This window comes from Rhinolophus hipposideros (assembly GCF_964194185.1).
Source record: "Rhinolophus hipposideros genome assembly, chromosome: 13".
NCBI classification, from domain to species: Eukaryota; Metazoa; Chordata; class Mammalia; order Chiroptera; family Rhinolophidae; genus Rhinolophus; species Rhinolophus hipposideros.
Genome location: NC_138059.1, coordinates 1,224,767 through 1,246,757, shown reverse-complemented (window position 1 = coordinate 1,246,757; position 21,991 = coordinate 1,224,767). Strand labels below are relative to the sequence as shown.

Here is a 21,991-nt window from a genome sequence, read left to right as displayed (position 1 = left end):
CTGGCTGGGGGCTGCAGAGGGTCCCGTAGGTGTGGGAGGTTCTTGGTACCTGCTGTGACATGTCCTGCAGGATCACGGCACCCAACCCTCCCCGTCTCTCCAGACCCGGGAACACCTCGGAAAGGCTCAGCGTGGGCTGCCCGGGGAAGGGGTGTCGGAGGTCATCCAGACGCTGGTGGAGATCTCCCAGGATGGGACTAGCTACAGCGGGGACCTGCTCTCCACCATCGATGTCCTCAGGAACATGACCGAGATCTTCAGAAGGGCGTACTACAGCCCCACCCCTGGGGACGTGCAGGTGGGTTCCCAGGAGGGTGACCCCGGGGAGGGGCACCTGGGGAAGTGGATGGGGGGCAGTCCTGGACCCCAGCCTCCACTGAGCCCACACCTGGCCATAGGCTGGGCCATGACCTCAGCCTCACAGTGAGAACCAAAGGCTGCCCAGTGTCTGCCCCAGGCCACATGCTGAGTACTGACCCGGATTACACGCTGAGCCCTGACCCCGGTCACACGCTGAGCCCTGATCGTGGTCACACGCTGAGCCCTGATCGTGGTCACACGCTGAGCCCTGACCCTGGTCACAGGCTGAGCCCTGATCCTGGTCACACGCTGAGCCCTGATCCTGGTCACAGGCTGAGCCCTGATCCTGGTCACACGCTGAGCCCTGATCCTGGTCACACGCTGAGCCCTGATCCTGGTCACACGCTGAGCCCTGATCCTGGTCACACGCTGAGCCGTGACCCTGGTCACTCGCTGATCCCTGATCGTGGTCACAGGCTGAGCCCTGACCCTGGTCACTCGCTGAGCCCTGACCCTGGTCACTCGCTGAGCCCTGACCCTGGTCACACGCTGAGCCCTGATCCTGGTCAAACGCTGAGCCCTGATCCTGGTCACACGCTGAGCCCTGACCCTGGTCACTCGCTGAGCCCTGATCGTGGTCACAGGCTGAGCCCTGACCCTGGTCACTCGCTGAGCCGTGACCCTGGTCACTTGCTGAGCCCTGACCCTAGTGCCTTGCTCTCTGATCACTGGCCCTTTCTCTTCGTTCCAGAACTTTGTCCAGATCATCAGCAACCTGCTGGCCGAGGAGAACCGGGACAAATGGGAGGAGGCCCAGCTGGTAAGGGCAGCAGTCAGGGGTCGTCATCGTCGGAACAGCAGGACAGGCGCTGGCCTCCACGGTGCCTCCCTAAGTCCCAGGCCGCCCCGGGTGGGGCCCTGGATTCAAATGCCAGCTCAGCCTCTACCTATTGTGTGACTCTGAGGACGGCACTTAACCTTCTCAGCCTCGGTTTCCCCATCCATCAGAGGATGCCTGGGTGTGGGAAAACGTGTTGGCTGCGTGGTGCTGGTCAGGATGACCCGGATGTGGTGGTTCTTTCTCATCTGAAATAAGGGTCTCTCCCTTCCTCCCAGACTGACCTGGAACCTGCCATTGTTTCTGTGCCCAGGGCAGTCCCTGCTGTGGGGACAGTGGATACCCAGAGACCCCTGCCCTCCTCCATAGCTTGGACCCCTGGTCCTGTGCCATGGGTGTAGCACAGTATCTGGGCTCAGTGTTCTCACCTACGCATGGCGCTGTGCCCTCAGACGTTCTGACCCGCTTCCCATCAGGTCCAGGGCGTGTAGTGCTAGGGAGTGACCCAGACAGAGGACAGATGAGGAAGGGGGTGGGAGGAAGCAGGGAAACGAGAAGGCGTGTCCCCGACTGGGGGTGCAGGGTCCTTTGGTGACACCCTCATTTAGCTCTGGCGTTCTTGACGGGGCTGCTCCCCACCGGCTCCGAGGCTCCCTGACCCCACCCCTACCTGCCCCCAGATGGGCCCCAACGCTAAAGAGCTGTTCCGGCTGGTGGAGGACTTTGTGGACGTCATTGGTTTCCGGATGAAGGATTTACGGGACGCGTACCAGGTGACAGACAACCTGGGTAAGCCCACACCCCGCTCCTCTGAACCCCCCACCACCATGCCCCTGCTCTGCAGCTCTGGGTGGGGCCTTCCTGCCTCGGTTTCCTCATCTATATACACAGGTGGCGGCCAGAGCCTCTCCAGGGCAGCCTGTTTGTTTAGGTGCACAGACCTGAGAGTCCTGGTGGCTGGGGTCTGACATGACCCTGGGAGGGGTCAGCATAGGCCCGCTCAGACACAGACACGAGCCCGGGACACCCCAGGAGCCCAGTGCACAGCCAGCCCCTCAGGTGTACCTCCCTGGGGCCCGGGTCCTACTTTGACTTGTCAGCCCCGGTGCCCTCTCTGAAATTTGAAGGCAGGGCTGTCCAGCGCCCCCTGCTCTGCCCTCCACTCCCAGAAGCATCAGGTCAGAGGGAACTGGACCCCACCCAGCTCCCTGCATTGACCGAATGTGTAACATGAGATGGTGACAGCTCACCTCATGGGGAGGAGAAGAGTAAATGGGCCGGGGACCTGGAGGCCAGTGCCTGCACACTTACACCGAAGGCCTATTCCCGGTGTGCCCATCGTGGCTCTCACGGGACACACTGCCACAGCCTCCCTGTTTGGGACACCTCCCCAGACTCTGTCCACGCACCCCTCACACTCCCACACACCCCACAGCCTGCACACCCTGTTCCTGGAACACCTGCCCCAGGAATCCAAGCAGCCCGATCCCCTCCAGGCCTTTATTCAGTCGCCTCCCCAGGGAGCACTCCAGACCCCCATGTTGGGAAGTGCGCCCCCATCTCCCGCAGCCCATCCCTGTGCTTGGCACCGCTTGCCATTCTCCCCCACTCACTGTGAACGCCAGGAGTTGTCTCTTTCGGCACTGCCGCACCTCAGCACTGGGACATCTGGCATACAGTAGGTGCTCAGCGTATGTGTTGAGGGCATGACTTGGTTCCCTGTTCTCTCATTGGTGGAGGACTCAGGGTTGGTCACTCAGAGAGCAGGGGCCTGTCCCTGTGCCCAGGGCCTCTCGTAGGGGACATGCCATGGTCCCCAGTGCTGACCATGCACGGAGGGCATGGCCGGTAAGCGAGGCACAGAGCCGCACTGGCCTGTGTGGTGGGTTTCTCTCCGGAAGAGGCCCCAGAGACGGGCAAAGGCCAGGCAGGTGGAGGCTGATTCCTCGGCCCCTCCCCCTTTCACCCCACACGTAACCTACCCCTCATGTAGACCTCGACCCAGGCTGTGGGGTGCTGGTAAAGGGAGCACAGTGTTTGCCTGGGTGGGTAGGCTGGGAATGAAGGGGACTCAGGAGGCCGACCCCCCACACCCAAGTCCTGTCCCCCCAGGCCTGTGTCTGCCACTCGTCCAGGCGATGCCCGTGGTTAGGGGTCTTCAAATGTGAGCTTGGCTGGGGCCCAGGTGGGGCTGTGGGTCTTCAAGAGGCTGGCCAGACCCCAGGACCAGGCTCCCACAGGGAGAGGCTGAGAGGAAGGGCTACTGGTCCCAGCAACTGTCCCCGACTCCAGCTTTTCTCCAGAGGCTGCGTCCCCCTTCCCCACACCCCGCACCTTCCTTCCAGGTCACCCCTCCCACCCAGCCCATCTGTTGTCTCCTTACCATCGTCGGCCTGGGAGGTGGGGTCTGTCCCTGTCCCTTTTTTAGAGCCAGGGTGAAGGGGAAGCCAGGGGCAGGCCAAGGCAGAGTGCACTGGCTCTGGGACACAGCCGACCCAGAAAGCCTGTGCAGGGCAGTGCACGTGGGAAGGGCAGTTGGTCTGCAGCTTGGGGCCCGGGCCTGGCAGAGAGGCCCGGAAGGCAGGCGCCAGGCCCTGGGCCTCACCCGGCAGGAGCCTCCTGTCCCTCTGAGCCGTGAGCGTCCCGAGTGGTAGTCCTGGACTCCTGGGCCCACTCTGGCATCCCAGGGCCAAGGCTGCAGGTCGTGTAACCGCTGCCCCTGTCTCTGCTCCCTCTTGCCCGCTGCCCCCACCACAGTCCTGAGCATCCATAAGCTCCCAGCCAGTGGGGCCACAGACATCAGCTTCCCCATGAAAGGCTGGCGGGCCACAGGAGACGGGGCCAAGCTGCCAGAGGACAGGGTCACTGTGTCCAAGAGCGTGTTCTCCACAGGGCTGGCAGGTGAGGAGCCCCGGGGCAGGGGAGGGGCCCTCACTGGAGACTCGGGTCCCACCCCGCCGTGTGTGACGGACCAGCCCCTGGAAAGGTCCTTCTGGAGCCTAGCCTGCTGCCCCAAGGACCAGGCGGCACCCATGTTTCTTCTCAGTGTTCCCAAGTCTCCCTTTCCTCCAGGGAGCCCTCCCTGCCCTCTTTGTGGCGAGAAGCTACCAGGCAATCTTCGTTGAATAGATGAATGGACCTTCTCCTCACAGGGAGGGACAGGATCTCGCCTGGAGTCACACAGCAGGCGACGGTTTCCAGGGAGAAAAGCCCTTCCCTGCCTGCCCCCGACTCTTGGAAGTCACTTAGGGGACCCTAGGCAGTCACCCCAGCACTCCAACTGCCAGGCTGCATCCGTGGTGGGGGTGGATATGACCATGGAGCCTGGGCCTCCCCCTGGGGACACAGGCTGGAGCAGGGCCCAGACTTTGGGGCGGTCGGGAGGGTGACTGGCACACTCTCTGGCAGAGGCTGACGACTCGTCTGTGTTTGTGGTGGGCACCGTACTCTACCGGAACCTGGGCAGCTTCCTGGCCCTGCAGAGGTGGGCACCGTGGGGCTATGGGGGGAGGCCAGGCCTGGGGGAGATGGGGGTGCTGGGCATGGAGGCCACAGGGGTACAGGGGTGTCTGTGAGTGTTCAAGAAAGGGGTCCACAGGCAGGCCTGCGCCTGCAGGAGGGGCGGCTCCTGGGGACCTGACGCAGCCTGCTGGCACTCCCCAGGAACACCACCGTCCTGAACTCCAAGGTCATCTCGGTGACGGTGAAGCCACCCCCTCGCTCCCTGCTCACACCCTTGGAGATCGAGTTTGCCCACATGTACAACGTGAGTGCCCTCTGCCTGTGCTTGTGCATATCTGCGTGTACGTGGCTTCCCTGTCTGACCACGCATGGGGATGTGTGCTCTGGGGTCTCACCTCAGCCTTGCAAGAGAGCTGCTTTCATCCCTGAATGACAGTGGGGAAACAGGCTCAGAGCGGTACCATGACTTGCCTAGGGTCACACAGCAAGGTGACGTGGGAGACAAAATTCAACCCACGTCTGACACCACTGCAGCCCTAGCCCCATCGGCCTGGTTGCTCCCTGAGGAGGACAGAGCCATCCCCCCTGAGAACCGAGCCTGCCCTGGGTCCCAGGCCCCTCCATGCTCTGTTCACTGAGGCTCTCCTTTGGGCCTCAGAAGAGCTAGGCCGAGATGCCCTGTGGACCAGCTGAGAGCCAGGAGCCCAGAGGTCACCCAGCCGAGACAAGGCAGCGCCAGGCCTCGAACCCCAGCCCTGCTCCTTCCTGCTGCGTGGCCTTGGGCGAGTTGCTCAACCTCTCTGTGCCATGGCTCCCTCCCTTATCAAATGTGAACTACAAGGCTGGGCGAGGACTAAGTAATTCCCACCAGCGTTTAAAGCAGCTTCCCCCAGGAGTTCAGGAAACGGCCTTCATTACCTCTCCTGTCGTCCCAGCACTGGTAAACACAAGTCAGGGGTGTTTGCTGAGGCCCTCCCTTTGCCCACCTGAACCCCCCAGGGTTCGCCAGGAGGGGTCTCCTTGCTGCCCCATCTTGCATTAAGCTGGTCCGGCCATCTGGGCATCCAGAGATGTCCTTCAGCCGCCTATGCCCAGCTGTGCTCAGCCGGGCCGGGAGGAGCCCAGGGCCACACAGCAGGGGGGCGGGTGCTGGGCCAGTCTCTTCCCTGCTCTGGGCCTCAGTTTCCTTTTCAAACACCGTCTCTTGGAGGAACAGGTGTAGGCAGAGAGCCTAGCACACCTGTGGGTGGATCCCGGCAGTGACCCTGGGGCGGGGCTCAGGGGGCTGACGTGGCCCTGACTCCTCTCCCCTCTCTCCAGGGCACCACCAACCAGACCTGTATCCTGTGGGATGAGACAGAAGTGTAAGTCCATCCGGGCTCTGTGGCCTGGGGCGTCCGGGGGGGCTCGCGAGGAGGCTGCGCCCGTGGGGGAGGGGCCACTTCTTGTTCCGGGCCGCTGTGTCTTGCATGGACCCTCCTTGCCCAGGTCTGGCTCTGGGGCAGCATGCCACCACCCAGGGAAGCCCACACGTGGCGGAGGAGATGGGCATAGAGGTCCAGCCTGGGCTGGGTGCTAGGCCTGCCACACCCCCATGGAGCAGACAGACCCTGCAGTTTAGGTGTGCAGGAACGAGGGGAACACTGTACGGCCCGGTGCGGCTCGGGTGGGGTGGACACCCAGAGTGATCCGATGGGAAGCCGCGGCAGGAGCTCCTGGGGTCGCATGCCCAGGTCCTCGTCCGCCCCCGCCAGGGCCTCCCGCGCCGCGTGCTGCGGCACAGCGAGAACAAGCGCCTGGCAGGGGCTGGGGCTGGAGTGTCCAGGCTGTGATGGGGGGTCACAGGGCCCTGCGTGGCCAGCCCAGAGCAGGGTGTGCCCCGAATCACAGGGAGGCAGAAGCCTCCCTTAGTCCCAGGGAAGAGTCCGTGCAAAGGTGCTAAAGCGGGAGCCGCTCCCGGAGGAGAGGAGGGCCAGGATTTGGGAAGACAGGACAGGAGTGGGCTTGGCAGCTCGATCCCCGTGGGCCTGGTGGGCCTGGTGGGGGCTGGGCCTTCCTCCCCAGGGATTTGGTGTGCACTGGGGAGTCTGGCCAGTGGGCAGCTGCGTGTCATTGTCACTACCCGCCCACCTCAGCCCTGGTGAGGCCCTCAGGCCTCCGTGCGCCCCTTCCCCAGGCCGGCGGCCGGGAGGGTGGGTGTGCTCAGCTCAGCCCCCTGCTCCTGGCGGTACATGCAGCACGTCCCTGCCCATGCTCTGGGCCCTGCAGTGACAAATGTGTGTCCTGGGAGGCCGGGAAGGGCCCCGGAGTGGGCGACACTGCAGGAGGACAAGTTTGCCTGGCAGAGAAGGGGAGGAAGGGGTTTCAGGCAGAGGCACAGCTTGAGCAGGGGTGCAGAGGGGAGACTGCAAGGGGTGGGGGCCAGTTTGTGGGGCGTGCGTGTCAGGCGCTGTGGCCGTTGTTTGGGGGGTGGGCTCATTATGCACCCACCCACCACGCACCAGCCCATTCTTCAGCGATCACCGCTGGCGGCCTCCTCTTCCCCAGTGAGGACAGACAGCCAAGCACAGAGAGACCCCTGTGGGAAGGTCAGGTCATTGCACACGCCCAGAGTGGAGCCAGGAGATCTGGTGGCCGGGCGGTGAGGTGCCTTGGAGCAGACCCACAGGAGCCTCTCTGCGGAGCTGGTGTGCGAGCAGAGGTGACACAGCACTGCGCGTGGGCGTCTGGGGACAGGCAGTGCGAAGGCCCTAGCTGTGTGTGTGCAGGGCCACACGGCTGCCCACACCGGCCTTGACCGCTCGGGGGCTGAGGCCCAGGCTGGCCTGGGGGGTGCCGGGTGGACCCCACCGCCCTGGAGAGTGTCTCTTCTGACTTTGGTTGCTGTCAACTGCTTTTCTCTGGGGTTTGCAAGTGACACACGCTTTTCGTACAAAATGGAGCGTCAGAAAAGGAGACAAAGAAAGCCCACATGCTCAGTACCCAGGCCTGCCCTTCTGCCGTGAGGGGGTGTCTCAGAGTTTTGCCTTTTCAGGGTCGCAGGTCCACCCTGTCTGGCACAAGCCCTTCCTGGCAGCCCAGCACCCCCCTCCCCACCGCCAGGGGCTCTTCAGAGGCTGCCTACAGCTGCAGGGCCCTGGTCCCCCCAGCAACCTTCCTGCCTTCTCGTTCCACAGTGTCACCGGGTCCTCGTTTGGACAGCTCAGCCACATTTCCCGTTGTTTCCTTGCGTCGTTTCCCCAGACAGTTTTAAGCTCTTGGCCGTAAATTGCTTTCCAGAAAGACGGGCCCCTTTCCCTCTGCCCCCTGGGGACAGCAGGCACGGAGAGGACTGTCCAGGACACTCAGGGACCTAGGCTGTGGCCCTCTGGCCGCGTGGCCTGGGGCACATCACGCCTCCTGAGCCCGCCCGCTTGTGGGGAGAGGATGGCGGCCAGGTCTGCGGGTTGCTCACACTGCCATGGCTTCCGCCTGTCCTCCCTCTCCCAGTGCTGCAGTGCCCAGTGCCCACCTCTGGACCGTTCACGTCTCCACACCTGGGGCCCAGAGTCCTGAGGACAGCAGGAAGGTGCCAACAGCTGTGTTCTTTGAGGCGTGCCCTGGGCAGCATTATGCATACAAGCTCCCTGTTTGGTGCTGGGCATGGCCCTGGGGGCATGGCAGCACCGTGCCTGTTATCTGTGAGGCTCCCAGAGACCTTCAGTCCAGCTGGAAGCTCAGAAGTGGGAACTGAGGCATCTGGTTCAGAGCTGGGCAGCCCAGGACCCACAGGGAAGGGAGGCCGACTGGGATGGCGGTAGGGAGGGCTCCCCTTTCCCCCTCACTCCCCTGCTCTGTGCTGGACGGCTCCTCCTTCCATGGCTGGTTGGCACTGCTCCTCAGAGGAGCCGAGGGTTTTCCAGGTGGCCTGACGGGGTCCAGGTCTGCTTCCACCAGTGTGCCCAGGGGCAGGTCTGTGTGGAGTGGACCTGTATTTGTGTATGCGCTTGGCAAAGAAAGGGTCTCACATGTCTGCAGGATCGTGTGTGCGATGGGTGGGAGCCATCAGTGACCGTCCACTGAACTAGTGACCTTACGATCCATGACTGCGACCCACACCTGAACCCTGGTCGTGGTCACAGATGGAGCTAAGCTCTCCATGTCCCTGAGCCCTGACCCTGTGCGTGTTCACACACAATTACGCAGGTGTCGAGCTTACAGGGCTGTCTCCTCTTCCAAACACATGCAATAGTCAAGGATACAACCTGCTCCTCTGGGAAAGAATGGGTCAGAGGCTTCCTCCCACAGTGCAGACCCCCCACCGGCCTCACCCCCAGCTACACACACACACACACACACACGCAAGGGCTCAACTTCCACACTGGAGGCATCAGCTCATGCTCTATGAGCACCGGGTCCTGACAGCCCCTGGAGTCTCCCTTGCCCTAGGAGCCTGTTATGTAACCGGATTCGATCCTCAGCCCAAAGACACCAGGTCACCCTCTCCTGAACCTCATTGCTCAGAATCCTCCACCATACCCCACACCATCCTGGCCAGGGGCATTGAGGGTCTGGGGAGCATGGGTATGAGTGGGGGAAAGGGAAGTCCTTGCAGCGTTCCCAAATGTTCAGGACAGATGGGTGGGTGGGTGGATGGATGGATGGATGGATGGATGGATGAAGGATGAGTGGGATGGGTGGTGGATGATGGGGGGGGGGGAGTCGGGGAAGGGTGGGGGGGTGCATGATGGGCCGTGAAAGGATGGGCTGGTGAGTGACAGGGTTGTTGAAGGTCAGCAGCACGGCCTGGGAATTAAGTTCTGTGGTTCTGAAAGGACAGCTCCCTGGGTCTCCCACTTAAGGGAAGTTGCAAATGTGTTTCAGTCTCCGTTTTAAAAACGAACCCAGAGTTACATGGAGTATAAAAGTCAGAGCTGGCAAGGTCGTCAGAGATCTTCTGCTCTGCCTCACTTGAAAGTGGTGCAACTGAGGCCCAGCATGGGGGTGTTAGTATAGACTAAGCCGGGCCAGACACCCTCCACTGTGCTCCTCCTGCTGTGCCAGCGTTTGGGGGCGGGGCCTCGCGAGGGCTCCAGGCAGGGCGGGGTTCCATGCCCACCGCACCACGTGCTCCTGGATCTCCCCATGTGTCCACCACACAGGCTCTGGGAAGTCCCGCAGCAGGCCCCTGTTCCCCCAGGCTGGGAGTTTCCCTGACTACTGGGCTCTCAGCGTTCTTCCTCTCTGACACTGGGACAGCTGGCAGAGGGTGTGGTGTGTGAAGGGTGGTGTTCCTGCACATTCTGTGAGCCCCTTTCTGGAAGCCTGACTCCCCACCAGGCACCTTTAGATCCGCCTGGTTTGTTCACACAAGCTTCTCAGTGTGGCTGAGGAGACAGGCCCTGAGTGCTCTCCAACAAGCCCAGGGGCACCCGGCTGCAGCTGTTCTGGGAGACGCACTGGACCCAGGCCCAGCCCCCTCCCTGGGGCTCCTGCTCGAGTACACATCCTGGTCCCTTTAAGAGCCTTGCCCCCCCATCCTTGGTCTCCTTGGAGAGGGCAGTGAAGGGGCTGGCCAAGGGGGGTGAGCGGAAGGGAGACTTGGCAGAGTCCCCAGGTTGCTGTCAGCGGCCGGTTCCCAGCCCAATCTCTCCCACGCCGGCTGGTTCCTGATGGAGGCAGGGACCCCGGAGGGGGGGGCCGGCCCGAACAGAAAGCCCGTTCAGTGAGCTTTGGGAGGACGTGCTCTGCTTCCCCCCACCTGGGGGGGAGCCAGGGCTGGGGGAGGGGTGCGTAATGATGCTGGAGACATGTCACCTACCCATCCTCGATGCTTCCCTTCTCCCTGGCGCTCCTCCCGTCTCTGAGTTACTCCCATTATGTCGCTGGGGGGCTGCCCTCTCCTTAAGGGGCTTCTGAGCCAGGCCTTCCTGTCTCCTTGCAGGGTGTGAGAGCTGGAGGGAACAGACGGGATGAAAGGTCGGGGCCACAGGTACTGCTGTGCTCTGAAGCTGGGTGGGGCAATGAGTATCCCATCCTGCCCTCCACCAGCGGGAGCACTCGGACCTGTCTGTCCCCGGCTCCTGTGCCCTCTTCTCCTCTGGCCCAAACCCCACTTGCCCGAGGAGGCCTTCCTGCCTGTTCTCCTGCACCCCCACCCCTGGTTACGTCTTCCCAGCTTCGACCCCAGTTTGTGGGAAGTACTCAGATCTGTGTGTTCCCTGTTTCCACTCTCCCCAGCAGAATGTGAGCCCACCTGAGGGCAGGGCCTGGGTCCACACCTGGCACACAGTGAGCCCTCAGGACGGGAACAGAGGTCTCTGGGAAGCACCCCAGCTGAGGGGCCCCAGCTCTGCCCACGCTGCCTATGGAAGCCGCAGCCTCAGTTTTCTCGGCTCTCTGATGGGACAAGATGAGTGCCCACCATCTCCCAGTGTAGGAAGGTGCCACACAGCCCCTGACCCCCACCTGGCTCCCGCGGCCACTCAGAGGATGGGGCTGTCAGTGCAGGCCCAGAGTTGCCCCCCCCCACCCTGTTGCCCTTTCCCTCCTGCCCCCTCCCCTGCTCTCCTGTTTGCTAGAAAAAGCTGCTACTTGGCCTGTGACAGCCCTGGTGAAGCATGTCTGAGGAGGGGGCTTCCGCAGTGAGGGGGTGTCGGTGTCCTGTGCCAGGAGTACAGTGGGGGTGTCACAGACAGAAATGTGAGGGTCTACGTGTATTGGTGTAGCAGGGGGTGTCTTGGTGTGGGGAGTTTCCTGGATGGAGGGTCAGGGTGCATGAGCCTCCCACTGGGCTGTGTCCAGCTGCGTGTGGTCCCTGGACCTTCTCACCTCTGTGGGCTCCCCCATGTCTGGGTGTCCCTGGTGGTGGCTGGCTGTGTGCTGAGCTCGCCAGGCAGTGCCGGGAAGTGGGGGGAGGGGCGGTGTAGTTAAGAGCTCAGCCAGTGCCTGCTCTGGTGTATGTGGAGGGGTACATGTGGGGACAGAGCAGGGCACACTTGGGAAGGACCTGGGCCTGGCTGGCACACGGAGGTACTTCAGGGTGCTCCTGCCCGGGGGCTCACCGTCCATCCGTCTGCCATGTGCCAGAGCTCTGTGCATTCATAGCGAAGCTCCACCATGCTGCGCGCTAGCCATGCCTGGTACCTCGGCTCTGCTTCATCCTCCCAGGAGGAGCCGTCAGTAGTGGGGTTGCCTCCTGCCCAAACCTGTGTCTGTTTCTGCAGGGATTCACAGCTGGCGGGTTGAATGCTCCTGCACTACCCACCAGGCTTCCTCACTCAGACGGCCCCGGTGACCTTTGAAGAGGCATGGGAGGGCGGGGCGTGGCTGCAGGGGTCTGAGTCACAGGGACACGCCTGGACGGCATGCCGGGAGCCCTCCTTGCTCACAGTACTTGCTTCCCTCTGCCGGGTGTGCCGTTTCGTGTTTCCCACCATATAAAAGTCTTCATCTAGGCCCCACGTCGCCAGGCAGCTTTGTGCCCTTGCTGGTGGTTGGGAGGACTAGCGGTCCTCAGCTCTGCCCGGAGCCAACGGGGATATGGGCGGGCTGGAGGTGGGGTGGGCTCAGGGAGGATTTCCAGGTTGGCAGGGAGGGCAGAGTGATCGTGGGTGTCCAGGCTCCTTTCTTGGCCTTGGTACAGAGGCATCCGGAAGCAGGGGGATGGTGGAATGACCTTGAGGCCACTGAGGTGACTGGGCCTTGGAGAGTCAGGTGAACTGGGACATGCCTGGAGGCTGGGCGGGTGTAACGGACAAGGGTGATGGTGTGGCTGCCCGAGTTCCCTCATCACGGCTGATGGGGATGGTGGTGAGACCTCCTCGACGGGCTGTGCCTGCACAGTTCCCTGGACGTGGCAGGTGCTGCGTAAGTGCTTGTTGATGATGCTGACAGTGACATGAGGGCACTGTGGATAATGATGGTGTCGCTCCTGACAGTGGTGCTGGTGGTGATGGTGCTGGCAGGGCTGGTCACGGCGACGATGGCGGCGGTGCTGGTGGTACTGATGATGTTAATGGTGTCGTTATTGAAGTCGGTGGTAGTTTCGGTGACAGTTATGAAGGTGGAGGTGTGGTGACAAGTAAAGTGGCGTTGCTGGTGGGCTCGGCTCTTAGGGGAATCTGAGGCCCCCGCCCCATGGTGACCAGGACACACTCAGGGCGCAGTTAATGAGCCAGACAGCAGCATAGATGAGAAGACCGCAGGGGAGAGCAGAGAGAAGAGCCTGGAGCAGACACGGTTGGGCTGGCTGTGACTGGTGGTGAAGTTGGGGGTCTGCTAGAATCGGGAGTGTCCATGGGGGTGCCCAGTGCCCAGCACGGGCTGGCACAGGCAGGCCAGGGAGGCACTTGCTGAATGAGTGAGCGAGCATGCCAGCTAGGTCTCCCCGCTGTACCAGTGGGAAGGGGCATCGGGGCAGTGGCCGCTCGATGGGTGGGAATGCGTGACAGCCAGGCAGAGCTGGGCTGGAGATGCACCAGGTGAAGTTCTGAGCGAGGGGCACAGGGCTCGGGTAGGATCCCTGGGTATGGGTCTCTGAGCTGGGAGGAGCCAGCGGGTGAACTGACATCAGTAGGACCCCAGCCCCCCGAGGCCACACCACTTCCTTGCGGGGCTGGGGAGCCCAGGCTCTCACCCTCTGCAGCAGCGCCCGTCTGCCTGGCAGTCTGCCCTGGGCCTCTGTGGCCTTGCCCCGTCGGGTGGGGTGAGACAGAAGAAGAGCGGCTGGACCCCGGGGAGGGCCGGGTTTCCAGTCCTGGCGCAGGCCTGAGGCTGAAAGCCCTGACCCAGAGTGTGGCCAGCGCCAGGAGCCAGGAGTAAGAGATTGGCATCTTGGATTGTGGGCACATGAGAAGCCCTGGCGGTCCTGGCCACAGACCCAGGGATGCTGAGCCAGGCTCAGGCGCTGGCAGCACTGGGAAGGACACAGGCCTGAGGGGCATGGGTCTCACCTGGCAGCTCGGTCAGGCAGGTGCCCATCCCCCAGGATCCCCTGGTCACAGGCGTCGCTCCCAGGCCGTGAACCAAGAGAGGATGGAGCTGATCCGGGCCAGGCCCTGGGAAAGCTGACATGGCCTGCCTGGGGGGTTCTCATAAGCTGGTGACCAGATGGGCTGGGCCTGGAGAGAGGCCGAGGGCTTCCTGGAGGTGGCAGTCACTTTGGAGAGCCCTGAAGGATGAGGCTGAGTCAGCGGACAGGAGGTCAGCGGGAGAGGCAGGAATGGCGCCTGTGTTCTGGGTCACCTGTGTGTCCATCGGAGATTGTCTGTGCAGGCGGGGCTGCCAGGGCCACGGGGGCTGGGAGTCCCGATGAGCTCCGGCTGCTGGGTGAGGTAGAACCCGGGGAGGGGAGCCCAGTGCAGCAGCAGGGCAGGGCCTCTGGCGGGGTCCGATGCAGTAAGCAGGGACTCGTGGGTTATCTGGGCAGGCTCCCTGGAGGAGGGGACCCAACACCAGCCTTGCTCTATGGTTCAGAAGTCAGTAGGCAGAGGTGTGAGGCAGGCACTCTCAATGACTGAAGTGTAATTTAGTGGCACCGGGACCTGGGATGGTTGGTTTAGGGAACACAAGTGGAGGCCAACCCACCAAGGATCATGAGGACAGGCTGAGGTGTTTGGAGGGTCTCCCAGAAGCCGTTCCCTGCAGAGACACCTTGCCCACTCCCTGTTCCCCCATTGGGGCGCGCTCTGCCCACTCCAGCTTCTTTCTGGTGTGTAGGAGGACACCTATGAGTCATTCACACTCCAGTGTGAATTAGCCCATCAAACCCCAGGGGACCCTGGTGGGTATAGTCCCATAATAGCACCTGCTTCGTGGGGGAATGCAGAAGGCATGGCTCAGTGGGTGGGCGGGGGCTATCGGTGGGCCCTCTGTGTCACTGGGCCCTGCCATGGGCACTGTGGTCTTCCTGAACGTGTGGGTGAGGATTTCAGCCCACCACACTGGGGCAGCAGCTCAGCACGGAGTGCCAGGAGGGATTTGTGCCCGGGGCGAGTACAGGCCTCAGCTGCCTGGTTCCCTTTCTAGGGCTGGGCTGGTGAGCATCGTCTGGGCACTGGCCAGGTGGCAGGAGGGCAGGGGTGCCGAAAGGCTGAGCCTCCTCCCAGGGCCTCTCACGGTCCTCGGCTCCCACCCTTCTGGAGCCTTTGGTAGGCTGCCTGAGAAGGGGTGGGGCCCAGGCCCGCTCCCCTCTAACCAAACAGTGATGGGCGCTGGGCTGCCTTCTCTGAGCCACTCTCACTGGGGACATGGGGCCAAGGCTGTGGCACTGCAGTGGGTGACAAGCTGGTGGTCTGCGCCAGGCCAGGAGCAGTCAGGTGGGGGCTGCAGGGAGCTGCGACTCAGAGCCTGAATGCGGCCAGAGCGGGTGGAGAGGTGGGGTCCGGAAGGGTGGGCCTGTCCCCAGGGACCCTGTGGGTCCTTGAGCATGGCCTTTGCTCTGAACGAAGAAGGAGCTGTGGGAGTGTCTTGAGCAGAGGATGACGGGGCCTGGCATGTGTCAAATGATGGCAGTGGCATTGTGTGAAGGGTGAGTGGAGGCTAGCAAGGCAGTGGCCTCGGTGGCCAGGGGAATGCTGGCGGGGGTCCCACCAGGCTGGTGGCCACGGCTTGGACTTTCAGTGCATTTCAAAAGGAAGTCCCCTCAGATTTGCTGATGGGTCAGCTGTCGGTATGAGAGGGAGGAAAGGAGGAGCCCTTGAGGTTGCTGGTGGGCAGTGGGAGGTTAGAAGTGCAGAGGGGGCTGCTGCTAAGTCTTGGCTGAGCACCCCACCCCCCCTGGTGTGCTGGCAGCTGGGTGAGCAAGCCAGGCGCAGTCCTGCCCTCCCAGGGGAGAACGCAGAGCAGCACCTGGAAACCATGAGCAGAACATAACCGTGGTAGGAGAACCAGGCAGAGACCACAGGACTCCCAGAGGGTGGAGGCTGCGGATGGAGGCCAGCAGGAGCCTGGGACGGAGGTGGAGCCAGCCAGGCCAGGCCCCGCAGGTCAGCTGGACTGACAGGGGAGGCGTGGCTCTGTCCTAAGAGCTCTGATCTGACGAGGCAGGCATGGCCCAGCCCTTAGCGCCCTCTCTCAGAGAGGGGACACTGCCCTGCCCTGGGAGCTCTGGTCTGATGGTAATGGCACAGCTCTGCTCTGGAAGCCCTGGGGAAGTCTGGAATGTGAGGGGCCCAGGGCCCCCCTCAACCTCCCCTGAACTCAGGCAGCAAGGGACTCCTGCTCTAACCCTCAGGCACCCTGCCCTCCTAGTTCTGGGAGGTGCCACTGTCACAGCTCCCCGCACCCTGGACCTAGTGAAGGAGAAGCAGGTGTCACTGACCCAGATTCCTCAGGCCTGGGCCCGGGCGATGGGGGCTGGCTCCATGACCCAGATATTCCAAGTTTGTGAAGCTCAGACAAGAGGTGGCAAATGGTCTCCCACGTGTGGGGCAGTCACTGCGCAAGAGGAGGAAATGGCCTGTCTGTGTTGCAGAGATGGGAATATGTGTCTCCTGCAGCAAGGAGAATTTTGGTCACATGTGGGGAAAGACTTCCAGATGTGGTGGGTAGAACAGGGTGTGTTCTAGGGTCTTGTTGGAAGGAAGGCTGAGAATCCCCTGGCCGTTCCCAGGTGAGGGTGTGCCTGGCACACAGGTAAAGGTCCTCAGGTCAGGGACCACCCATCCCCATGTCCTGCTCAAGGCCAGGCCCTGGCTGATATCAAGTGCAGTACAGAAGGCTCAGCGCCCCCCCCTCCATGGAACCTCCACTGACCCAGTGCTTTCCCTGCCTTGGGATGGGGCCTTGGGCAGGTCACCCTCTGCCTCGGCTGGTCTCAGCTTGAGGGTCTTTCTCAGATCTGTTCTTCAGAGTCCAGTGGTTCAGGTGTTATAGGCCTGGCGGCGGGGAGGGGCGATAGTCAGGTGAAAACTGGAACCCTGGCCCTCTTGCTATCTTGCTGTGTGGCCTTGGGCTATCGCCCCACCTTTCTGAGTCTCAGTCTACACAGTTTCTGAGTCTACACAGTTGAGCTGAGGGTTATTGCAAAAATTAAATGATAAAAAGCCCAGGAAGTGGTTTCATATTGAAGTGGGGGAGGAGGCAAGGAGAGGGCCCCGTGCCTGTGCCACGTGTCAGGAGCCTGAGCATGCGCCCAATACAGGCCACCAAAAGGAGCCTGGTGTCAGGAGAGGCTGAGGCCAGGGAGCCTGCACTGCAGTCCTGCATGATCTGGGTGAGCCCCAGCCCCAGGTCCAGGCAGCTTCCAGAGTGACCAGCAGCTGCCCACCTCCTGGGCTGTCAGACTGGTCAGCTGGTTCCTGGACCGGGGCAGGTGCCTCCTTGTGCCCTCTATGGCCTGAGGCTGCAGAGGCAGGCCCGAGCCAGACCTCTCAGCAGAGTGGGTAGCCACCCCTCATGCTCCCCTCCCCTGGGAGACTGATAAGCTAATTAGTGCCCACAGCAGGATCCCTGTGGGGCCAACCACCGGCCTAGGCTGGCATTCTCCCAGGTGGTGGCCGGCAGCTGTCTGCCTGGCGCCCTGCAGACCCGCCAGTGCTGGCTGGGAACCTGCCAGGCTGCTGGTCCTAGCCAGCCTATGCCCCTCACCCCCTGGGCCCGAGGGTGCTGTCCCCTCCCCGTCTTCCCAGCAGCCCACAGGCAGGCAGGAGACCTGGGTTCTTGTTCCTTTCGCCACTCAGAGGAGGTGGGTGGAGGCAGTGCTCATGCCTGGATCATCAGCAGAGCTGAGATTTGAACCCAGGACTGGTTGGCCAGAGGCCTGCTCTTAAGAGCAGCCATAGCCAATGTCAACAACAGGCTGGTCAACTTGGGAGAGAGAGGGATTCTGTCTCCAGCCGGGAATGGCCTGAAGGACTCTCTGGGAACGCACTGTTCTGGCCTGTGCTGCGTTGGCCTCTTGGTGTCTGGTCGGCGGCTTGCAGTGCAGGGCTGCAGGTGAATACACACCCACTGTGAGGACAGGGCACTCCCGGTGGGAGGGAGGGACGGACGGTGGTGGTGGGCGCCGCACGGCTCTGAAGAATGAAGGGAGATGGCAAGCAGGGCATGCCCGGGGCAGCCGAGTGAGGCCTTGATAACCTCTGGCCCAGGGTGCCGGAAGGACCAGGCTGGACCAGGGGTGCCACTGGGAGCTCCAGAACCCCCCAGTCCTTACCTGTTCCTTGCACCACCCAGGTCTTGTTTCTGGTTCTGTGGTTGATGCCGTTTTCCCTTCTCCTGAGGAAGGGAAGAAGGGAAGGAGGAAGAAAGAAAGGAGGGAAAGAAGGAAAAGGAGAAGGGGTCTCTGCTGGGGATTTAATAGGCTTGGACCGACGTTCCACTCTGTGCTGGGGACACACAGCCTACGAGGAGGCAGACTCGGGGCTGGGGCACACAGGCAGCAGGGCCCCTGGCCTCCACCCCAGTGGCCCTTCCCTGCCTCTGCTGTGTGGCCAGGCACACTTCAGCGCCTCCCAGGCCTCCCAGGTGAGCAGAGGCTGGAAGGCTCAGGCAGAAATGTCCCCTAGCCCCCCAGGGAGCCAGAGCAGAAGCTCCAGGGCCCCTCTGTGGCTAATGCCAACTTCTGCTTTCTTTTTTATGCAGAAAAATGGATGAGCTTCAAGCCCCCCAAACCCTGGACCCCATGGACTCAGGGCACAGTGCCCATGAGAGGGATGTCCCCTCCTCTCACTGCTCTTCAGAGATGAGCAGACAGGGTGGAGGGGCTTCCGGGGTCACCCCACCTCCTGGGCCTTGAAGCAGCTTTGCCTTGCTATCACCTTGGGCATCTTCCCCCACCCCACCCCCACCTCAGTTTTCCTCCTCTGTGAAATGGGGCAGGTCTTTCCCCATGGGAGGACAATCAAGAGAGAAAAGCAGATGGGAGGGTGTTTGGCTTGGCCCAGAATGTGTCCCTTCTCCCCTGGAGCCTGAAGCTCAGAGATTGTGTAACATAAATTCAACGTCTCAGATACCAGGAACCGGCATCGAACATTCCCAAAGAGGCTAACAGACACGCACGCAAACACACACGCACGCGTGTGCACACTGTGCTGAGCCTTTAATGGGTGTCTGACCCCCTCCCCATTTTAGAGATGAGGAAACTGAAACTGGGGTGAGGGATTAGCTAAGTTCCCAAGGTAGCCAAGGCTGGTGGTTTGCAAACCCAGGTGATGGCAAAGGCAACAGTCTGTGTGTGCGGTCTTGGGTCCCGGCTCCTCTGGGCAGGGCACTGGGCAGGCAGCAGCTCAGCCTCCAGCCCACCTTTGACACAGAGGGGTCACGATGGGGGAGGTGAGCTGAGGGCTCGGGAAGGTACCTTGCAGCTCCATCACCCGTGGCCCAGGAATGGGTGAAACTTCAGCATGGGGCAGGCCGGGGAAGACCCTTGCTCCAGACACCTGAGATTTTCTCCTGAGGCCCTGGGGCAGGTGCCAGTTCAGAAGGGGGCCACTCCTGCTGGGGCTGGTGACAGGCAGTTTCAGTCTTGTCTTCAGGCGGCCTGGGGGCCCCCCCACAGCCGGCAGGCCCAGAGCGTGTGGGGAGCACGCCATGGACCCACGCAGGCTGAAGGGAGGCAGGCCCAGCCCAGGGCTGGACATTCCCAAGTTCCTGGATGTGGGGGCTGGCCTTGAAGGGTGGGGGGACTTGGATCAGCAAGGACGGGTTTGCAGCAGGTCAGCCCAGGGTCACTGAGACCCTCGGGAGCCCTTGTGTTTCGGTGGAAAGCGCAATCACGGGCCTATAGACAGCAGGAGGGATCTGGGTCACAGCCGCGGGGGGCTCGCTGACTGCTTCCCGTCTGGGAAGGGCTGACTGTTCCTGTCCCAGGAGAGGAGCAGCAGCCCCTGGGGCGGTGGATGTTGGGGATGGGAGGGTCCCAAGGTCACCAAAGGGAGCGCCCTGGATGTGGGGCCAAGGGGCCCAGGCCGCCCCTCCCCTGCTCCAGCGCCCCCGGCAGCCGTGCCCCCCCAACCCTGTCCAAGTGCGCCCAGCGCCACCCCCGCAGCCTGGCTGGCCGCCTCCTCGGCTCCAGGCGGCGCTGGGGCGGTGCGGCGGGCGGGGCGCTCTCCGGCTCGGCCCGCGCTCCCGCGAGTCGCTCTCCCGTGGCTCCGCGGCGGCGGCCATGGGGCGCGGGGCTCCAGGGGCGGGCGCGCGGCCGTGGGCGCAGGTGCAGGTGCGCGGCGGGGACGGGACGGGGCGGGGCGGGGCGGGGGCCGCCGCTCACGCTGCCCTGTCTCCCCCAGCCCCTCCCCCCCCGCCCCCCCACAGCTCGGGCCCTGGTCGTGGCGCGGCTGCCGCACGGTGCCCCTCGACGCCCTCCGGACGCGCTGCCTCTGTGACCGGCTCTCCACCTTCGCCATCTTAGCCCAGCTCAGCGCCGACGCGGTGAGACCCCGGCGGGAGGCGAGGGCGGGCGGGGGCGCGCAGGGGGCTCCGGACGGAGGGCGGAACTGGCGACGCGCCGGGAGGGGTCGGTGTGCCCCGCAGGCCCCGGGGCCTGGCCACACGGCCTGGGCCTCTGGAGAGGGTGGGTGGGGGCTGAGTGGGCGGCAGTGTGGAGTTGGGGACCGGCGGGCGGACCGGGCTGGGACCCCAGGAATGACTGACGGGTGAGTCTCTCCCTCTCTCCTGGGGGGCCTGGGACTTGGAGCCAGGCGGGCTGGGCCCCAGGCTCTCCCGGCTGGGGGAGGGCAGTGCCTGGCAGAGCCTGGCAGACCCTTTCATTTGGTTGGGGTCCCTGTCAGCGGGTGGCAGGGTTCTGGCCTGTCAGGGAGAAAGGGCCACAGCTGCTACCTCTTTCTGAGCCCTTTCCCACCCCCCCTGTGGACCCCGGCCTGTGGAGGCGGCTGTGTCCCAGGTCGGAGACTTCGAGGGGTCTGGGGTGCTGAGTCTGGCCCAGGTCCACAGGCTCCCCAGGAAGGCCCCATATCTCAGGGGCCTCCTTTTTTGTTCCCTGATTCTTGTGGGGGCTGCCAGTTTCTATGGCAACGGCATGTGGGGCCAGCTGGCTGGCTGGAGCCCTGGGTGCTGAGCCAGGCCCACTGGGGCTGGTGGGCTCTCTTGCCCCATCCAGGCTGCACTCACCTGTCAAGAAGGCCCAGGCCCCAGTCACTGGGCTCCTCCAGGATGGAAGAGCTGGGGTCTTTGCTCACTAAGCCCCTCCGCCCAGGCCTGGTGTGGGCAGCAGATATGGAGGACAGACTGGGGAGGGGGTCATGGCTTTCCCGCGTGCTTGGGGTCGCTGGCTGGAGTGGTACAGCTCTCTTGTCATAGAACCCCAGGTTTAATGTGAAAGATGGCTCCAGGCCTCCCTGAGAACATTCTGCCCACCCTCTTCTCCTCTGGGATACGGGTAGGGAGACGATATTGTCAGCTGGGGTCCCCTGCAGGGTCAGAGCTGGACAGGACTTTAGAGGTAATTGACATTAAACCTCTCTGTTGACAGGCAGGGAAACTGAGGCTTGAGTAGGGGGCTTTACCCAAAGCCTTAACACGAATCTGGATGGACAGGGATCTGTAGTCTTGGCCCTGGTCCAGTGTGCCCTCCCCCATCAGGCTGTCTCTGTGACAGGCTGTCCCTGCTGATCTTGCTGGTTCTGGGGGCAGGGCCATCCTGGGGGCTCCCTGAAAGAGGCGGCTTTCTGCTCAGATGGTCATCGGCACTTAAGCAGCAGGCTCCACTGTACAGGGGCACAGTCAATGGGGCGGGGGCTTCCTGGGTCCACCCAGAGGCCCGAGCAAGCCAGGCAGGGCCCCCCGCAGGTCCCTGGGTGTGAGGAGGACCAGGCCAGGGGCAGCCTCTGCAGTGGGGTGCGAGCCCCATCTCCCTTTCCCCCATGTCCCTTACACACGGTGACCCTGGGCTGGCCTCAGTCCCTCTGTGCCTCAGTTTCTTCCCCTGTGGAGTGTAAATGGTCCTGTGCTGCTCAGGGTGGCAGTGAGGAATAAAGCAGCTGGTGGGGGCAGAAGGGGACTCCTGGAGCAGGGCCCGAGCATCCAGCAGGCAACACCCTTTTTCCCGGGCAGGGGCCGAGCTCATGCAGGCCTGGCGTGGAGAGCGTGCTGGGTGAGAGGCAGTGCATGGGAGTGTGGGGGGGGGGGAGGGCTGTGCTGGTGAAACTCCACGAGTGAAGGGACTTGATGCCAAGGGGGGGCTTTCTAGGAAAAGCCGACCTGTGCCAGGTGCCTGCAAGGCCGAGCAGCAAGGAAGCACTGCACAGGGGAGGGGCAGAAAGAATGAGGGCTTTGCTCAGTGAATTGTGTGAGCTGTGTGGCAGGAGAGTCAGGGGGGCTTGTGGCATCAGCATGACCCGCCACGTCGGCGTATACGAACAGGGGACACGGGCAGTGGGTCCGGCACCCCGTCCCCATATCTCAGAAGAGGCAGCTGAGGCCTGGGGTACAGGAGCTCCCAGCGGCCTCAGC

The 21,991-nt window shown here is 63.0% G+C and overlaps 1 protein-coding gene across 3 annotated transcripts in view; it reads left to right on the top strand.

Annotated features, from left to right (window-relative positions):
- The window catches only part of ADGRB1 (adhesion G protein-coupled receptor B1), a 74,209-nt gene that overhangs the window by 26,930 nt on the left and 25,288 nt on the right, over window positions 1-21,991 (top strand). For all 3 annotated transcript variants that reach the window (XM_081069906.1, XM_081069905.1, XM_081069904.1), the window contains exons 11-18: window positions 104-298; window positions 1,052-1,120; window positions 1,819-1,927; window positions 3,896-4,039; window positions 4,547-4,622; window positions 4,802-4,904; window positions 5,921-5,964; window positions 19,810-19,951. In XM_081069906.1, the coding sequence (XP_080926032.1) occupies window positions 104-298; window positions 1,052-1,120; window positions 1,819-1,927; window positions 3,896-4,039; window positions 4,547-4,622; window positions 4,802-4,904; window positions 5,921-5,964; window positions 19,810-19,951 (882 nt within the window). The remainder of the gene's footprint in view (window positions 1-103; window positions 299-1,051; window positions 1,121-1,818; window positions 1,928-3,895; window positions 4,040-4,546; window positions 4,623-4,801; window positions 4,905-5,920; window positions 5,965-19,809; window positions 19,952-21,991) is intronic.